The 15,926-nt window shown below is 57.5% G+C and overlaps 1 protein-coding gene across 1 annotated transcript in view; it reads right to left on the bottom strand.

Annotated features, from left to right (window-relative positions):
• Nucleotides 1-15,926, bottom strand: part of MAP6 (microtubule associated protein 6) — a 78,393-nt gene that overhangs the window by 19,911 nt on the left and 42,556 nt on the right. The window contains exons 2-3 of the mRNA XM_084773984.1: nt 1,962-2,175; nt 5-201 (exon numbers count right to left, since the gene is read on the bottom strand). Coding sequence (XP_084630110.1) covers nt 5-201; nt 1,962-2,175 — 411 coding nt within the window. The remainder of the gene's footprint in view (nt 1-4; nt 202-1,961; nt 2,176-15,926) is intronic.

Genomic DNA, 15,926 nt, shown 5'->3' with positions numbered 1-15,926 from the left:
TTACTCTTTCGCCTCAGCCAGTTTATTGTTCATCTCTTTGCTTTGCTCCTTGCCGTCAGGTTTGGTGGCACTGGGGCCCTCTGTGGTCTTTTTCTTGGCAGCCTGGCCCGACACCACCTGCTTGTCTTTGGCCTTCCTTGGGGGCTTATGGCTCGTTGAGGTCTTTTTTGGTTTGGAACTCTGAACACTAGGTTTCTCTACCTGCATGGGGAGACAGACAGACAGAGCACAAACAGAGAAACACAAAAGGGAGGGAGTGGGGGAGGGGATTTAGAGAAAGACCGCAGCATTAACAAAGGAGTGACGGTATTGACTAGTGATGGAGCAGACAGGCAGAGCGAGGCGGTATCCCAAACAGCACCTGTGCCGCTGGCTTCGCTTGTCTAAATCTACAGGCAGTCTCCAGCACACTCTCCCCTGACCTGTACTTCCTTTCCTGCCAGTTCTCCCTGGAGCATGCCAGGTAGTGGGCTTTGCTGATGGCTGCAGGACCTGGTGTCCCTCCTCCTTGGATATGCCTCATTCCACTCAGGCTGAGTGAGCGAGCACAAGCTGCTCTTGTGCATCTCACAGAGGAGATGTTCAGCCATCCAGCCCTGGACTGAAGAGGTGCGTATTCACGGGGAAGAGCCATAGCTGATCGCTGGGGTGGTGAGGCATGGTTCTGGGACAACTTTTGTGTTAGGCAGGCAATGGGTACCACCAGCCACATGCGTATCTCTGGCTGGATCTTGCCTGCTTCCCCAGAGCAGCCATTCCGGTCCCCAGGCCTCTCCTCTAGATCTTTCGGAAGACGCAGTCTTGCCTTCTCTTTCCCAGAGGGCTCTGGGGCCACTGATTTCCCCAATCGTCTCTCCTTCCTGACTTGGAATCTTCTTTCATTCAATGCCAGCTTATACCCTTGGCCTCCCAGGCTGGGCCATTTGCTGACTGAGGTCCAGCGACCTCACCCTGATTTGCCTGGATTGGGGTGGGGGTGGGGTGATGTTCCCAGGAACATAAAATATTCAGGCCTAAAACTAGGTACAGCCCAGACCAACTGGGTCAGCTACAAGCCGGTCCTGGCGTATCGGAAATGCCGACTGAGTGCTAGACTTGAGGGCAGAAGCAGAGAAAGGCCAGTTAGGTTCTGGAGTTGTCTCGTTCCTCAGATGTGCTCTGCTGTTACACACGGCAAAGGTGTGTGTAACTCACCTGGCTAACACACAGCGAGTGGGCCTGTGAGCCACTTTGCCAGCTCTGTCCAACATGTTTCTCTTGTTAACAAACTCATGCTGAGATGAAACGAGGTAAGGCAGGGTTAGCATTAAAAAAAAAAAAATCCCAAATCCTCACTCAGAAATGGTGATTTCAGTAATAAGCAACCAGGAACATTTCTTGGATTCAATGTGACCGGAGTGTTGTGACACACTGAACACTCTGTTGGACAGTGCTGGGCAGGGAAGGCTGCGTGAAGGTCAGTGTGTTTCAGGGACTGGCAGGGAAGGAAAGGTCCAGGGGTTGGAGCTGGGTGGAGGAGAAGCATCGGGGCCAAGGAAAGGGGCTGTAGCACCCAAGTGAGATTTTCCTGTTATTTTTATTCTGCATTTCTCAAACACAGAATCTGATGTGCAAATGGTAAGCTACTTTTATGTAATGCCCCTTTCTAATGTGCACTTTGCACTTAGCAGAGGTAGCTGTTGAAGGCGTGCCCCTGGGCCCGTGTGCCCTGAGCTTGTGTGCCCCTGGGCCTGTGTACCCCTGGGCCCGTGTGCCCCTGAGCTTGTTTGCCCCTGGGCCTGTGTACCCCTGGGCCTGTGTACCCTGAGCTTGTGTGCCCCTGGGCCTGTGTACCCCTGGGCCCGTGCGCCCCTGGGCCCGTGTGCTGAGGAAGAAAGGTATGATTCACCGGAAGCTCCTGGGGTACTAATCGGAGCCCCACATCCTGCTTCCTCCAGGCTGTGCAGTAAGGGTTGTCTCACCTTCGGGGATTCCTTGAAAGGCTCGCTGTAGAGGCTTCGTATTCTTCTGCGGTCCGTGGCCTTGTTGTCCGCTGTGCTGGGCCTATTGACCTCTCCTTTAAACTGGGCGCTGTAACTGGTCTCGTGAACCGTCTTGTCATCTGGGGGCTTGTACTGGGGCTTGGCTTTGATCGGTTTCACGGGCTTGATGTCTGTCCATGCTCTGAATTCGTTCCTGTGAGTCAGAGAAAAAACATCAGTGATGAGAAATATCACACAGCGGAGAAATGTTTCCCACCCCAGCAACGCACGAAGCTGGCTCCTGATCCAGGCTTGTGGCACCAACTGAACTATGGCTGAGCGTTGGCACCACTGTCACCATGACCAACAGTTCTCCCTTTCTCAGAGCTGACCCAGCTGTGGGAATGGCAGTAGAGACCTCAGAGAAAGAGCTCAGGGTCCTTCCCAGACCTAGACTCAGGGGATCGAGGACAACCATTCAGGTCTTGTGTGCCCAAGAGGCTGAGATGTCTGGCCCAGCCGGTGCTTTGGGAGCTCAACATGGGGTTACCGGTATAAGCAAGGGTAAAGGACTTTGCACTTGGCTGAGGCAGGCACACTGCAGCTTTGCAATAAATTCCAAGTTGCCCTTGCCATTTTGTGTGTGGTGGTGATGGGCTCAGGGCCCTGTGTGCCTTCTTTCCCCCCTACTTCTCACAGTGAAGACCCTTTGCTGCCCAAATCTTCAGGGTGACCCCTCCGGTGCTCGCTTCTTGTGGCACCCGGACACTAGCAACCAGGTCAGTTTAGATGGGATTCCTGTGGCATGTCTTAGCACATCATCCCACAGTGTGTGTGTGTGTGTGTGTGTGTGTGTGTGTGTGTGTGTGTGTGTGTGTAGGATGGCCATCATATGGGTGCAAATGGCCATGATTCTGTCTCCTCATCAGGGTTTCTACTCACAGCAGCCTCTCTTAGGGTTTCCACTCAGCTAATTTGTTGCTTTTGTGGTTCTGGGTACTGAGCCTAAGGGCTCCCGAGTGCTAGGCCAGTGCTCTCTCTCTCTCTCTCAACTTTATTCACAGCCCTCTTCTTACTTTTTACCTCATTATGTGGCCCAAGATTTGAATTCACTGTTGCTCAAGCTGGGTATGAACTTGTTTCCTCTGGCTTCTGCCTCCTGAGTAGCTGGGACGACAGGCCTGCTTGAACCACCAGGCCTGGCTTCTTGGCTGTTTCTGATCTTTCATAGGGATGGAAAGTAGGTGGCCCTCGGAGTTGAAAACTGCAGGTGCTGAAGGCACAAACAGTCCCCAGCTCTGAGGGCAGGAGCATCTGGGCAGCTGCTCTGGGATTCAAGAGGCCTGAGTCAGTCTACCGTGCATTGGGAGCCAGAGACAGCTGTGTTTGGAAGAACGGGTTAATGTGGGCAGCTGGGGAGCTGTGTTGGTCCAAGGCTCTCTCTCACCCTTGTGGCCTTTCCCTTAGGGCTCAGAGATGAGAGCCTCCAACACGGAGGCCAGGGGTACTATGGCCAGTGCAGAGTGGAGAAATCCAAGGACCCTCCTTTTGCTCCTTTTAGCTTTGCCTCTACCTGCTGAGGAGCCCTCCTGCTTTGAGCAGTAGCTTCCTTCCTCATTTGTAAGATAAAAGCATTGGGCTGGACAAGGTCCTGACAAGCTCCAAGGCTCCCCTGTGGAGAGAGCGCTGTCTCTGGGAGACCCTCTCCAAACCTTCAGGTCCACCTGTCCGCTGCAGCCTGGGCCTTCATCAGGACATCTCAGCAAGTCCATCTCAGCATGCCTACACCCAGGTTCCCTCATCTTCCTGCCCATTTGCTTTTTCTTGGCCTGAACATTGTGGAATCCAAACAAGTGAAACCAGACCCTGAGCTCACGGGGCAGGAGGCAGAGGAATTTGAGGTTAATGCAGGGCAAGAGAGAGCACTGGAAGAGGAGGGGGCAGTTCCCATTCCAGCCTGGAAGCATGGAGGGTTCTGGAACAGAGCCAAAGGGGGTCCCGCCAGAGAGGGCAGGAGCAGGGAGCACCCCTGGGAAGATTGCGCAGCCCACCCAGGGGTTCCCGAGCAGCGCCGCTGGGCAGGGACCTGTGGGCAGGGCGGGCCACTGGGTTGACACCTGCTGGGAAAGGGTACATAAGACTTGATCAATCATGGAGGGCCTGCTGGCTGTGCGGGGCGGGGGGGGGGGGGGGGGGGGGCTGCTGGCTGTGCTGGGGGGGAGGGCCTGCTGGCTGTGCGGGGGTGGGGGGCTGCTGGCTGTGCTGGGGGGGGGCCTGCTGGCTGTGCGGGGCGGGGGTCGGGGGGGGAGGGCCTGCTGGCTGTGCTGGGGGGGGAGGGCCTGCTGGCTGTGCTGGGGGTGGAGGGCCTGCTGGCTGTGCTGGGGGGGGAGGACCTGCTGGCTGTGCTGGGGGGGGAGGGCCTGCTGGCTGTGCTGGGGGGGGAGGGCCTGCTGGCTGTGCGGGGGTGGGGGGCTGCTGGCTGTGCTGGGGGGGGGCCTGCTGGCTGTGCGGGGCGGGGGTCGGGGGGGGAGGGCCTGCTGGCTGTGCTGGGGGGGGAGGGCCTGCTGGCTGTGCTGGGGGGGGAGGGCCTGCTGGCTGTGCTGGGGGGTCGGGCCTGCTGGCTGTGCTGGGGGGGGAGGGCCTGCTGGCTGTGCTGGGGGGGGAGGGCCTGCTGGCTGTGCTGGGGGGGGAGGGCCTGCTGGCTGTGCTGGGGGGGGGCCTGCTGGCTGTGCTGGGGGGTCGGGCCTGCTGGCTGTGCTGGGGGGGGAGGGCCTGCTGGCTGTGCTGGGGGGTCGGGCCTGCTGGCTGTGCTGGGGGGGGAGGGCCTGCTGGCTGTGCTGGGGGGGGAGGGCCTGCTGGCTGTGCGGGGGGGGGGGGGGAGGGGCCTGCTGGCTGTGTTGGGGGGGGAGGGCCTGCTGGCTGTGCTGGGGGGGGAGGGCCTGCTGGCTGTGCGGGGGGGGGGGGGGGAGGGCCTGCTGGCTGTGCGGGGGGGGGGGGGGAGGGCCTGCTGGCTGTGCTGGGGGGGGAGGGCCTGCTGGCTGTGCGGGGGGGGGGGGGGAGGGCCTGCTGGCTGTGCCGGGGGGGGGGGGGGAGGGCCTGCTGGCTGTGCTGGGGGGGGAGGGCCTGCTGGCTGTGCCGGGGGGGGGGGGAGGGCCTGCTGGCTGTGCTGGGGGGGGAGGGCCTGCTGGCTGTGCGGGGGGGGGGGGGTAGGGCCTGCTGGCTGTGCTGGGGGGGGGGAGGGCCTGCTGGCTGTGCTGGGGGGGGAGGGCCTGCTGGCTGTGCGGGGGGGGGGGGGGGGAGGGCCTGCTGGCTGTGCTGGGGGGGGAGGGCCTGCTGGCTGTGCTGGGGGGGGAGGGCCTGCTGGCTGTGCCGGGGGGGGGGGGGGCCTGCTGGCTGTGCGGGGGGGGGGGGGGGGGAGGGGCCTGCTGGCTGTGTTGGGGGGGGAGGGCCTGCTGGCTGTGCTGGGGGGGGAGGGCCTGCTGGCTGTGCGGGGGGGAGGGCCTGCTGGCTGTGCTGGGGGGGAGGGCCTGCTGGCTGTGCTGGGGGGGGAGGGCCTGCTGGCTGTGCGGGGGGGGGGGGAGGGCCTGCTGGCTGTGCCGGGGGGGGGGGGGGGGAGGGCCTGCTGGCTGTGCTGGGGGGGGAGGGCCTGCTGGCTGTGCGGGGGTGGGGGGCTGCTGGCTGTGCTGGGGGGGGAGGGCCTGCTGGCTGTGCTGGGGGGGAGGGCCTGCTGGCTGTGCTGGGGGGGGAGGGCCTGCTGGCTGTGCGGGGGGGAGGGCCTGCTGGCTGTGCTGGGGGGGAGGGCCTGCTGGCTGTGCGGGGGGGGGGGGGGGGAGGGCCTGCTGGCTGTGCTGGGGGGGGAGGGCCTGCTGGCTGTGTGTGGGGGGGGGAGGGCCTGCTGGCTGTGCCGGGGGGGGGGAGGGCCTGCTGGCTGTGCTGGGGGGGGAGGGCCTGCTGGCTGTGCGGGGGGGGGGGGGTAGGGCCTGCTGGCTGTGCTGGGGGGGGGAGGGCCTGCTGGCTGTGCTGGGGGGGGAGGGCCTGCTGGCTGTGCGGGGGGGGGGGGGAGGGCCTGCTGGCTGTGCTGGGGGGGGAGGGCCTGCTGGCTGTGCTGGGGGGGGAGGGCCTGCTGGCTGTGCCGGGGGGGGGGGGGGCCTGCTGGCTGTGCGGGGGGGAGGGCCTGCTGGCTGTGCTGGGGGGGAGGGCCTGCTGGCTGTGCGGGGGGGGGGGGGAGGGCCTGCTGGCTGTGCTGGGGGGGGAGGGCCTGCTGGCTGTGCGGGGGGGGGGGAGGGCCTGCTGGCTGTGCCGGGGGGGGGGGGGGAGGGCCTGCTGGCTGTGCTGGGGGGGGAGGGCCTGCTGGCTGTGCGGGGGGGGGGGGGAGGGCCTGCTGGCTGTGCTGGGGGGGGGAGGGCCTGCTGGCTGTGCTGGGGGGGAGGGCCTGCTGGCTGTGCCGGGGGGGGGGCCTGCTGGCTGTGCGGGGGGGGGGGGGGGAGGGGCCTGCTGGCTGTGTTGGGGGGGGAGGGCCTGCTGGCTGTGCTGGGGGGGGAGGGCCTGCTGGCTGTGCGGGGGGGAGGGCCTGCTGGCTGTGCTGGGGGGGAGGGCCTGCTGGCTGTGGGGGGGGGGGGAGGGCCTGCTGGCTGTGCTGGGGGGGGAGGGCCTGCTGGCTGTGCGGGGGGGGGGGAGGGCCTGCTGGCTGTGCCGGGGGGGGGGGGAGGGCCTGCTGGCTGTGCTGGGGGGGGAGGGCCTGCTGGCTGTGCGGGGGGGGGGGGGGGGTAGGGCCTGCTGGCTGTGCTGGGGGCGGGAGGGCCTGCTGGCTGTGCTGGGGGGGGAGGGCCTGCTGGCTGTGCGGGGGGGGGGGGGGGGAGGGCCTGCTGGCTGTGCTGGGGGGGGGAGGGCCTGCTGGCTGTGCCGGGGGGGGGGGCCTGCTGGCTGTGTTGGGGGGGGAGGGCCTGCTGGCTGTGCTGGGGGGGGAGGGCCTGCTGGCTGTGCTGGGGGGGGGAGGGCCTGCTGGCTGTGCTGGGGGGGGAGGGCCTGCTGGCTGTGCCGGGGGGGGGGCCTGCTGGCTGTGTTGGGGGGGGAGGGCCTGCTGGCTGTGCTGGGGGGGGAGGGCCTGCTGGCTGTGCGGGGGTGGGGGGCTGCTGGCTGTGCTGGGGGGGGAGGGCCTGCTGGCTGTGCTGGGTGGGGGGGAGGGCCTGCTGGCTGTGCAGGGGTGGGGGGCTGCTGGCTGTGCTGGGGGGGGCCTGCTGGCTGTGCGGGGCGGGGGTCGGGGGGGGGGGAGGGCCTGCTGGCTGTGCTGGGGGGGGGAGGGCCTGCTGGCTGTGCTGGGGGGGGGAGGGCCTGCTGGCTGTGCTGGGGGGGGAGGGCCTGCTGGCTGTGCTGGGGGGGGAGGGCCTGCTGGCTGTGCTGGGGGGGGGAGGGCCTGCTGGCTGTGCTGGGGGGGGAGGGCCTGCTGGCTGTGCTGGGGGGTCGGGCCTGCTGGCTGTGCTGGGGGGGGAGGGCCTGCTGGCTGTGCTGGGGGGGGAGGGCCTGCTGGCTGTGCTGGGTGGGGGGGGAGGGCCTGCTGGCTGTGCTGGGGGGGGAGGGCCTGCTGGCTGTGCTGGGCGGGGAGGGCCTGCTGGCTGTGCTGGGGGGGGGCCTGCTGGCTGTGCTGGGTGGGGGGGGAGGGCCTGCTGGCTGTGCTGGGGGGGGAGGGCCTGCTGGCTGTGCGGGGGGGGGGGGAGGGCCTGCTGGCTGTGCGGGGGGGGGGGGGAGGGCCTGCTGGCTGTGCTGGGGGGGGAGGGCCTGCTGGCTGTGCGGGGGGGGGGCCTGCTGGCTGTGCTGGGGGGGGAGGGCCTGCTGGCTGTGCGGGGGGGGGGCCTGCTGGCTGTGCTGGGGGGGAGGGCCTGCTGGCTGTGCGGGGGTGGGGGGGCTGCTGGCTGTGCTGGGGGGGGGATGCTTTTCACGGTAACATGACGTCACGCAGGGCTTTCAAGCCAGATTCGTTTTTGGAAGAGAATTTGGGCAGTGGTGTGAGTGAGGGGCAGCGGGGAGAAAGGCGGGAAGCCCAGAAGGAGATGGCGGCAGGGCAGAAGGAACGTAGATGCTAAGCCAGGAGAGTGGCTGGCACAAGGGACAGAGCAGGGACTCCGGAGCAAGGGTACAAGGGAGCATAGGTTGTGGGAAGAGAGCCAGCGACGCCAGGAGTCTGATGTGTGGCAACTAAGAGGGGAGGGAGATCCAGAGGGAGGGTTGGGAGCTTCCTGTTCCTGTCAGCGGCACCCCCAGCTCCCGGCACCCCAGCTCCCAGGGCTTCAAGGCTCCTTTGGGATCTTTCATCATCTCTTCCCTTCGCCACCTGATTTAGTTTCACCCAAGATCTTGTGGCTTTATATATAGGCCCGGGCTGTGGGCCAAGAGTAAGGAGGAGCTCCAGCCGCTGCTACCTACTGAAGATTCTAGACACCCCTACCCTTCAGAAAGAGGCCCTGCCTGCCAGGTGGATGTGAGATGCAGGCTTGGGTCTCCTGCTATCAAGGTGGTCAGGTCGTGGCCTCTCAGCTCCTGGACACAAAGCTTCCAGAGAAGCTTGGTCACCCCCAAACCTGAACACCCTTGATACACCGGATGAAGACTTTGAGTGCCTAAACTTCAACTTACAACTGCTTTGAACTTCCCCCACCCCAACCCCACCTCATCTCTCTCTCTCTCTCTCTCTCTCCCTTTCTTCCCTCCCTCTGCACCCCCCTCCCCCCTTTCTCTCTGAGACAGAGCTTCTCTTCAAAGCCATGGTCTGGCCTGGAACTCACTATGAAGACCAGGCAAGCTTCGAACTCGAGAGATCTGCCTGCTTCTGCCTCTCAAATAGGATTAAAGGCGTGTGCCACTATGCCTGACTTTAAAGAAATTTCTTCTAATGAGGCTCATCTGTGCTTGAAAGATGTCCTGAGAAGAGGCCAGGCCCCCAACTCTAATCAGAGGCAGTTTGTGGAGACTTGGTGGTGAGTTTCCTGGGCTTTGGACAGCTGCTGGTTATAATCAGCTCAGCTACTAAAGTGTGACGTCTGGGTTTGATCTGTTTTTTTGTTGTTTAAAGATTTATTTATTGCATATGAGTGCTTTATCTGCAGAAGAGGGTATCAGATCACATTAGATGGTTGTGAGCCACCATGTGGTTGCTGGGGATTGAACTCAGGACCTTTGGAAGAGCAGGTGGCGCTCTTAACCACTGAGCCATCTCTCCAGCCCTTGATCTGGTTCTCAAAGATATCGGCAGACTTCTACCTTCACCTCCTCTTTAGAGTTATGCCTCGCCTACTATCAGAGCATCCTTTCCCAGGATGGACACTTCAGACCACAGCGTCAGAGTCCTAAGGCCTGTCCCCGCTGCTGACTGGCTTGACACATGCCACAGGGTAAGCTTCCAGGTGCTGTGCAGGCTCTTCAGATGCCTTGGTAGTCGTCCTCGCCTCAACCCTTGGTGGAAATGCTGACCTGCTTTGCTGGTGAGAACACCGTGTCACCCTCCCCTTCCCCAAGTGCTTGCTGCCCTCTCTTTCATACAGCTGAGCTCTGCTACTTGGGTCCACAGTTCCAACCCCCCACCCCCACCCCAACCCCAGGAACCTTCTCCAGCACTTTCCCCAGCCCTAGGCAGAATGAACTAGTCTTGTCTGGGTCACCTCTAATTCATGCGCTGTGCGCCATCTCCCAAAAGCCATCCTTGCACTGGTGTAACTGTGTTTCATTGTCGTAAGTGCAAGCCTCTGAGAATGGCCTTTGACCTGTTCTTTCAATGCCGCCTCCACCGCCCTGGAAAGAGCTGAACAGGAAGGCCCTGGCCCTCCAGAGGGAGCAGACATGAAGTCACTGCGTACACAGCTCAGAGCATCTGTGTCTCGTTCCACAATATGTCCCCAACTTCTTTTGCACTCCAGCTTAGATGGGGCCCACCAGGGCTCTCCTCTTTATCGTGGCTGGGATGGAAACGTGACATCGCTAACGTGTAACTTCTAAGGGTGGGTCAAGGAAGGTATGGCGGCCTCCTCCTTGCTCTCTCTGGGACCATCGAGCTGCTATGCGAGTCAGGCACTCTTATCAGCATTCTGCTGCCGAGGGAGGGAGTGTGGCTCCCAAGGACTTAGAAGCAGTTATAAATCCCGAGCATGTATAGACAGTTAGAGGTTGCTAGTGGGAGGGACTCATGGGGCCCCACCCTTCCCTGAGGATCTAGTGGGGAAGAGGAAGGGGACCTTTGGGAATAGGAGGGGACAAGGGCAGGAAAATGATTATGGCCCGAATACATCATTCACATGTATGAAGATATCAAAGGACTGGGGTCTCTTGCCTCAAGTCAGGAGTTTGAGCAAGCTCCGAGTGGATCCTAGGTCCACACCAGCCTTCACATGGCCCCATGAGAGACCCTGAGCCAGAACCACCTGGATAGGACCTTTCTGGTCTCTAATCCTTAACCCACAATGGACTGGAATAATGTGTTGCACAGCAATAGATGAGGATACAGACCCCAGTCCAAAACTAAGCTCTCATGTGTCACCTCAGCTGAGAAAGCTGCGGTGTAAGCTGAGCACAGTCTGCAAGCTCCCAGCAGAGTCACAGCAAGTTCCTGGAGCGAGGTTACCCCCTGGGTCGTAAGCAATAGAAGCAGGCTGAGGAGGAAAGTGCTTGTGGTGCAAGCACCAGGACCCGAGTTCGGTCCCCAGAACCCTTGTTAAAAACAGATGCTGGGCATGGTAGTATGTGCTTGTTACCCTGTGCTGTGGAGGCAGAGAAGGGCAGATCCATGGGCTTGGTGGCCAGCTAGCCTAGACTACTTGGTGAGTTCTGGGCCAGTAAAAGATGGCACCCGAGGAACAACGCTTAAGGTTGTCCTGTGGCCTCCACAGGCATGTGCACACGATCACCCATGGAAAAAAAACAAAAAACAAAAACTAGATAGCAAGGCTTCCTGCCCAGCCAAGCTGACAAGGACACATTGTGTTTGTCCAACTCATAGCAGAAGCCAAGCCACACAGCTGTCATAGGCAAGCTCAATGCTCGCAAGCCAAGCTAAAACAGATACTGCCACTGAGCCCGAGGCAGAACAGAGAGCTGGGTCTTCAGAAAGAAACCCATGGGCTTGGTGTGGTGGCACAAGCCTTTAATATCTGCAGGTGGGCAGATCCTTGTGAGTTCAAGGACAACCTGGGCTACATAGTGAGACCCTGTCTCAGGAAGAGAAGGGGAAGTTGTCTCAGCTTTAGTCCTCAGGCCATTTGCAAAGGAATGGCTCATCAACAGGCCCCACGTGAGGGTTAAAAGGCAGAAATGGGTTCCTGTCAGAATCACAAAGCCAGTGGTGGATAATTAGATAATAAATACATTTTATTTCATTAGTGTTGTTTATTTAGGAAAAACTACTTCAGATGCTTTATATTCCAGGCATGGGTGCAGCTGCCCAGCCTTTGTTGTCAGAGTAGGAGATGTAAACAGTTACAATCAGATACGGATCCAGCTATTGTTATACTCTGACCTCCGCAGGTCAGTCTTCTGGCGTGCAGGGTGGGCCGAACCAGGACAGCAGCAGGCAGGACCGAGCGCATTTCAAGTCAGAGTGCACAAAGCAGCATTCAGCAGCCGGCTGATGAATTGAGCCTCCGCCACTGCACCCGCTATGAACAGATGTTCACTCACTCAGTAAAGCCCCGTCCCACTTAAGCACATTTGGCTGTAGTGACTCAAGGGCAGATACTGAAAGAGCAATTACAGAGGGACACACCACAGGCAGCTGGGAACCTTGTCATTGCTGAACTGGGTCCCAGAAGAGGGAGGGAGAAGTGGCTGGAGCCCAGGGAGGGGGTGTGGCCTAGGGAGGGGGTGTGGCCGGGGGAAGGAAGACTGGGAAGAGGATAGAAGCTATTGTTTTGTTTCCAGTTTAAAAAGGATAGCCGCTTATGAGTAACAGTGAAGTAGGATTGTACAAGAAACAAGTTTTACTGTGCGAAGATGAGTGAGTGACGTGCTTCTCACAATGGTAGGGACTTAGAATAACGGATCACTGCCAATTACCATCATGTAAAATTTTCATTTCTCTTTCCACAAACTCCAGATTTATTTATTATGCATCTAAATCCTTGGGAAATCAAATTTTGTCTCCTAGCCTCCACACAATAAAATTTTCAACATTCCTCCATTGCTTTATACGGGAAGAAGAGCGCACTTAACTCATAATGGTCCCAAATCTTCCCATAGATTTTCATAAGTAATTTATGTTGCCATGGAAACATATCAAGTCTCTGTTCAAAAGTCTTGTCTGCATTTGCTATGTTAGCATGCGCTCCTCGGAAGGAAGCAGGCTGGGTCATGAACCCTGGCACAGGCAGGCGATGAGCGTTGTCAGCTGCCATGCTGTTGTCAGGGGCAGTTAGAGGAAGGAGGATCTGTAGATGAAAAGGAACAGCACAGGCCGAGCTCAGGGTTAGAGCGCCTTGCAGAGCCTTTGTTCTTCTCCAGGGAAGACTGACTCCTGCAGAAACAGCTAGGTCGGAGCGGAGCTTCGGACCTGCACCTGGGTAACGTGCTGGCCTGCATCTCTCAGTGCCTTTGTGTGAAAGGGAAAAGGGATGTAGACACAGAGAGCACTGGTGCTCTGCTCACTATGGAGTTCTCCTACCTGTTAAGATCTAACAGACGCATTACACCACTGAGTAGAAAGCTGTAATAGTATTCTAAACAAGGAAAGAACCTCCGCCCCCCGAAAGTTACACATCACTCGTGGAAGGGTCCAACATGCATAACATGCATGACAGGTGTCAAGCCACCGGTAGCCTCAGTAAGAGAGTGGCATTCGGCACATAGCTGCCGTCAATGTCTAGCATGCAGCTCACAGGCCCCGGCGCACCTGGGAAACAAAGAAAGGCCCTGCACACAGCACGTATAGAGCCATGAGGAGAGGTAGCTGAAAACGGAAACTGGGAATCAGCTTAATTCCTCGGGGATCTAATAAAATGCTGCGAGAAGAATGAAATTTAGCAAGGTTGCTGGAGATCGTATCAATGTGCAAAACCCAGTCTTTCCACATGCTGCACTAGTGACAGGCAGCAGTGACAGCTGCAGAGAGACGCGGAAGGGCGGTTATGAGCAGACCCAGTGCTGTTAAGATGGCAACTACCTAGAGACTGGTCTATGAATTAAAGCAATAGGCTAGCAGAGTTCCTTGTAGAAAATGGCAAGCTCACACACACACACACACACACACACGAATATGAAAAGAAATTGACAAAACAGTTTTAATGGCTTATGATACCTGATCTCAAAACTGAGATTGCTATGACAACCAAATGTGTTGGCCACATGAGGACAGGCTCGTGGGAGCACGAAGGGGACGGGGACGGAGAGAGCAGCAGCAGTGGGTCTTCACAGACTTGCACTGGCTTGCAGAGCTGATAGTTTCCCAGGGACCGGGGGCACTGATTGCTAAACAATGGTAACTCTCAGCCTCACAGACTATTCACATCGGCAGAGAGAAAGCACACGGAGAAAGCACCACCCACAGGGTGTTTGTTAAGCATTTCCCATGAACTGCTGGCTTACAGACGTGGCTTACAGATGCAATCAGTTTTCCTTGGACAGATGTGCTGAGGCAGCTCATAGGGCAAAAGATAAAGGTCTCAACAGCATCGGGAAAGATGGATAGCCAAATGAAAAGGAATCTCCGCTGCTTGCTCAGAGACGAGAATGAATTAAAACTATAAACCTAAAAAAACCCCTCAAAATCATAAATCATAAGAAAAACAAAACCAAGCAAACACACAAACAAAAGAAAATCTTTGTGGCCTTAGGGTAGGCAAAAATTTCTTAAGTGGGACACACACACACACACACACACACACACACACACACACACACAATAATCACAATTAAGCACCTTAGAAAGCCTGGTATAGGGGCTGGAGAGCTGGCTTAGCTGCTGAGAGCACTTGTGGCAATTCCCAGTACCCATACAGTGGCTCACAAGCATCCATGACCCTACTTCCAGAGGACCCAATAGGCATGCATACAGACAAAAAGTTCAAACACATAAACTTAAAATAAATCTTTTCATAAGGCCAGGTGTGATAATAGCACAGCCTGTGATTCTAGAACTCAGAGGCTGAGATGCGCATGTTTCCAGGCCAGCCTGAACATCGTATAAGAGTCTGTCTCAAAAACAGAACAAAAAGTAAAACAAAAAACACAGGCATAAGATAAGTAAATGATGAAATTAAGAGATGAAAATTAGAGCTGGGCGTGGTGGTGCACACCTTTAATCCCAGCACTCAGGAGGCAGAGGCAGGTGTATCACTGGGAGGTTCAAGGCCAGCCTGGTCTACAAAGAGAGTCAAGGACAGCCAAGGCTACACAGAAAAACCTTGTCTTGAAAAAAACCAAAACATGAGAGAGAGAGAGAGAGACAGAGACACACAGAGACACACAGAGAGAGAGACAGAGAGACAAAGACACACAGAGAGAGAGACAGAGACACAGAGAGACAGAGAGAGAGAGAGAGACAGAGAGACAGAGAGATGAAAATTAAGTATCTTAATTTTCAAAGATACCATGAAGAAAATGAAAAGACAAGCCATGGTCTGAGGAAACTGTTGGCTGAACAGTATCTGCTGAAGAACTACACAAGGAATACATAAAAATCTCTCTGAGCTCACTAAGACAAGCAACCCAGTTTCAAAATAAGAGAACCAAGGACACTTCACCAGAGAAGGGGTGCAGGGGGCACATGGGCACATAAGAGACATTCAATGCTTGGAATATTTAAGAAAATACAAATGAAAGCCACAATGTGACACTGCGCACATTCACTAACGCGGCTACAGTGAAGAACACAGATGAAGTCAAGTGTTCTGGAACATGCAGGACAACGGGACCTCTCAGACCTCAGGAGCGTGCACAATGGCGCAACCACTTCAGGAAAAAAAAAATTTTCACCACACACATAGCCTGTGACCTAGCAATTCTATTCCTAAGCTGCAAAAATAAGCAAAAACATACATACACAAACAACCTGTACATGAATGTTAGCAACATGATTCATGGTGGCCCCAAAGCCAGAGCACAGTTCAAATGTCCAACTCCTAAATGAAAATACAAAATAGATCTATGCATACAATACTACTCAGCAGGTAAAAGAAGTGACACTTAAAGACACCAGACTAAGTGAGGAGCTACGGAGAAGGCTCGGTCAGCAGACTGCTGCCCAAGCAGAAGGGCCCGAGTTTGGACTCTCAGCACCCATAACTTTGGGCACAGCAGCATGTGCCTGTCCCAGCACTGGGAAAGTGGAGGCAAGAGGACCCCTTAGGCTGAGGGCTTCTTAGTCCACTAGTCTAGCAACATGGTGGGCCCCACGTTCAGTGCAAGACCCTGTCTCAGAAATGATGGCAGAGAGACTGAGCACCTGGTTCTACATGCGTGCACGCACGAGCGCGCGCGCGCATACACACACACTAAAAAAATATACATGACAGTGGGTGAGTTTCATGTTATATATTTTATGCTCTGATAAAGGTGTTTTAAAATCCAGTTGAGCAGCCGGGAGTGGTGGCACATGCCTGTAATCCCAGCACTCGGGAGTTCGAGGCCAGCCTGGTCTCCAGAGTGAGTCCTCAGAAAAATAAAACAAATAAAATCGAGTTGAGCGAGGTGGTGGTGGCGCACACCTTCAATCCCTGCACTCGGGAGGCAGAGGCAGGCTGATCTCTGAGTTCGAGGCCAGCCTGGTCTACAGAAGGAGTTCCAGGACAGTCAAGGCTACACAGAGAAATCCTGTCTCGAAAACAACAAAGTCCCTCTTGACCCCCAAAATAGCATCAATATTTATTTATTATAGGCTCAATTTTCTTAACTAATATATTTTATTACAACTTATTAACCGAGTATATGTCACTTATAACCCGACTAACCAAAACAATAGGAAAAGAGAATTAAAGAACACAATAACAACAC

The sequence above is a fragment of the Acomys minous genome (assembly GCF_964271855.1).
Source record: "Acomys minous genome assembly, chromosome: 2".
In the NCBI taxonomy this organism is placed as follows: domain Eukaryota; kingdom Metazoa; phylum Chordata; class Mammalia; order Rodentia; family Muridae; genus Acomys; species Acomys minous.
This window is presented reverse-complemented; position numbering and strand designations above follow the sequence as displayed.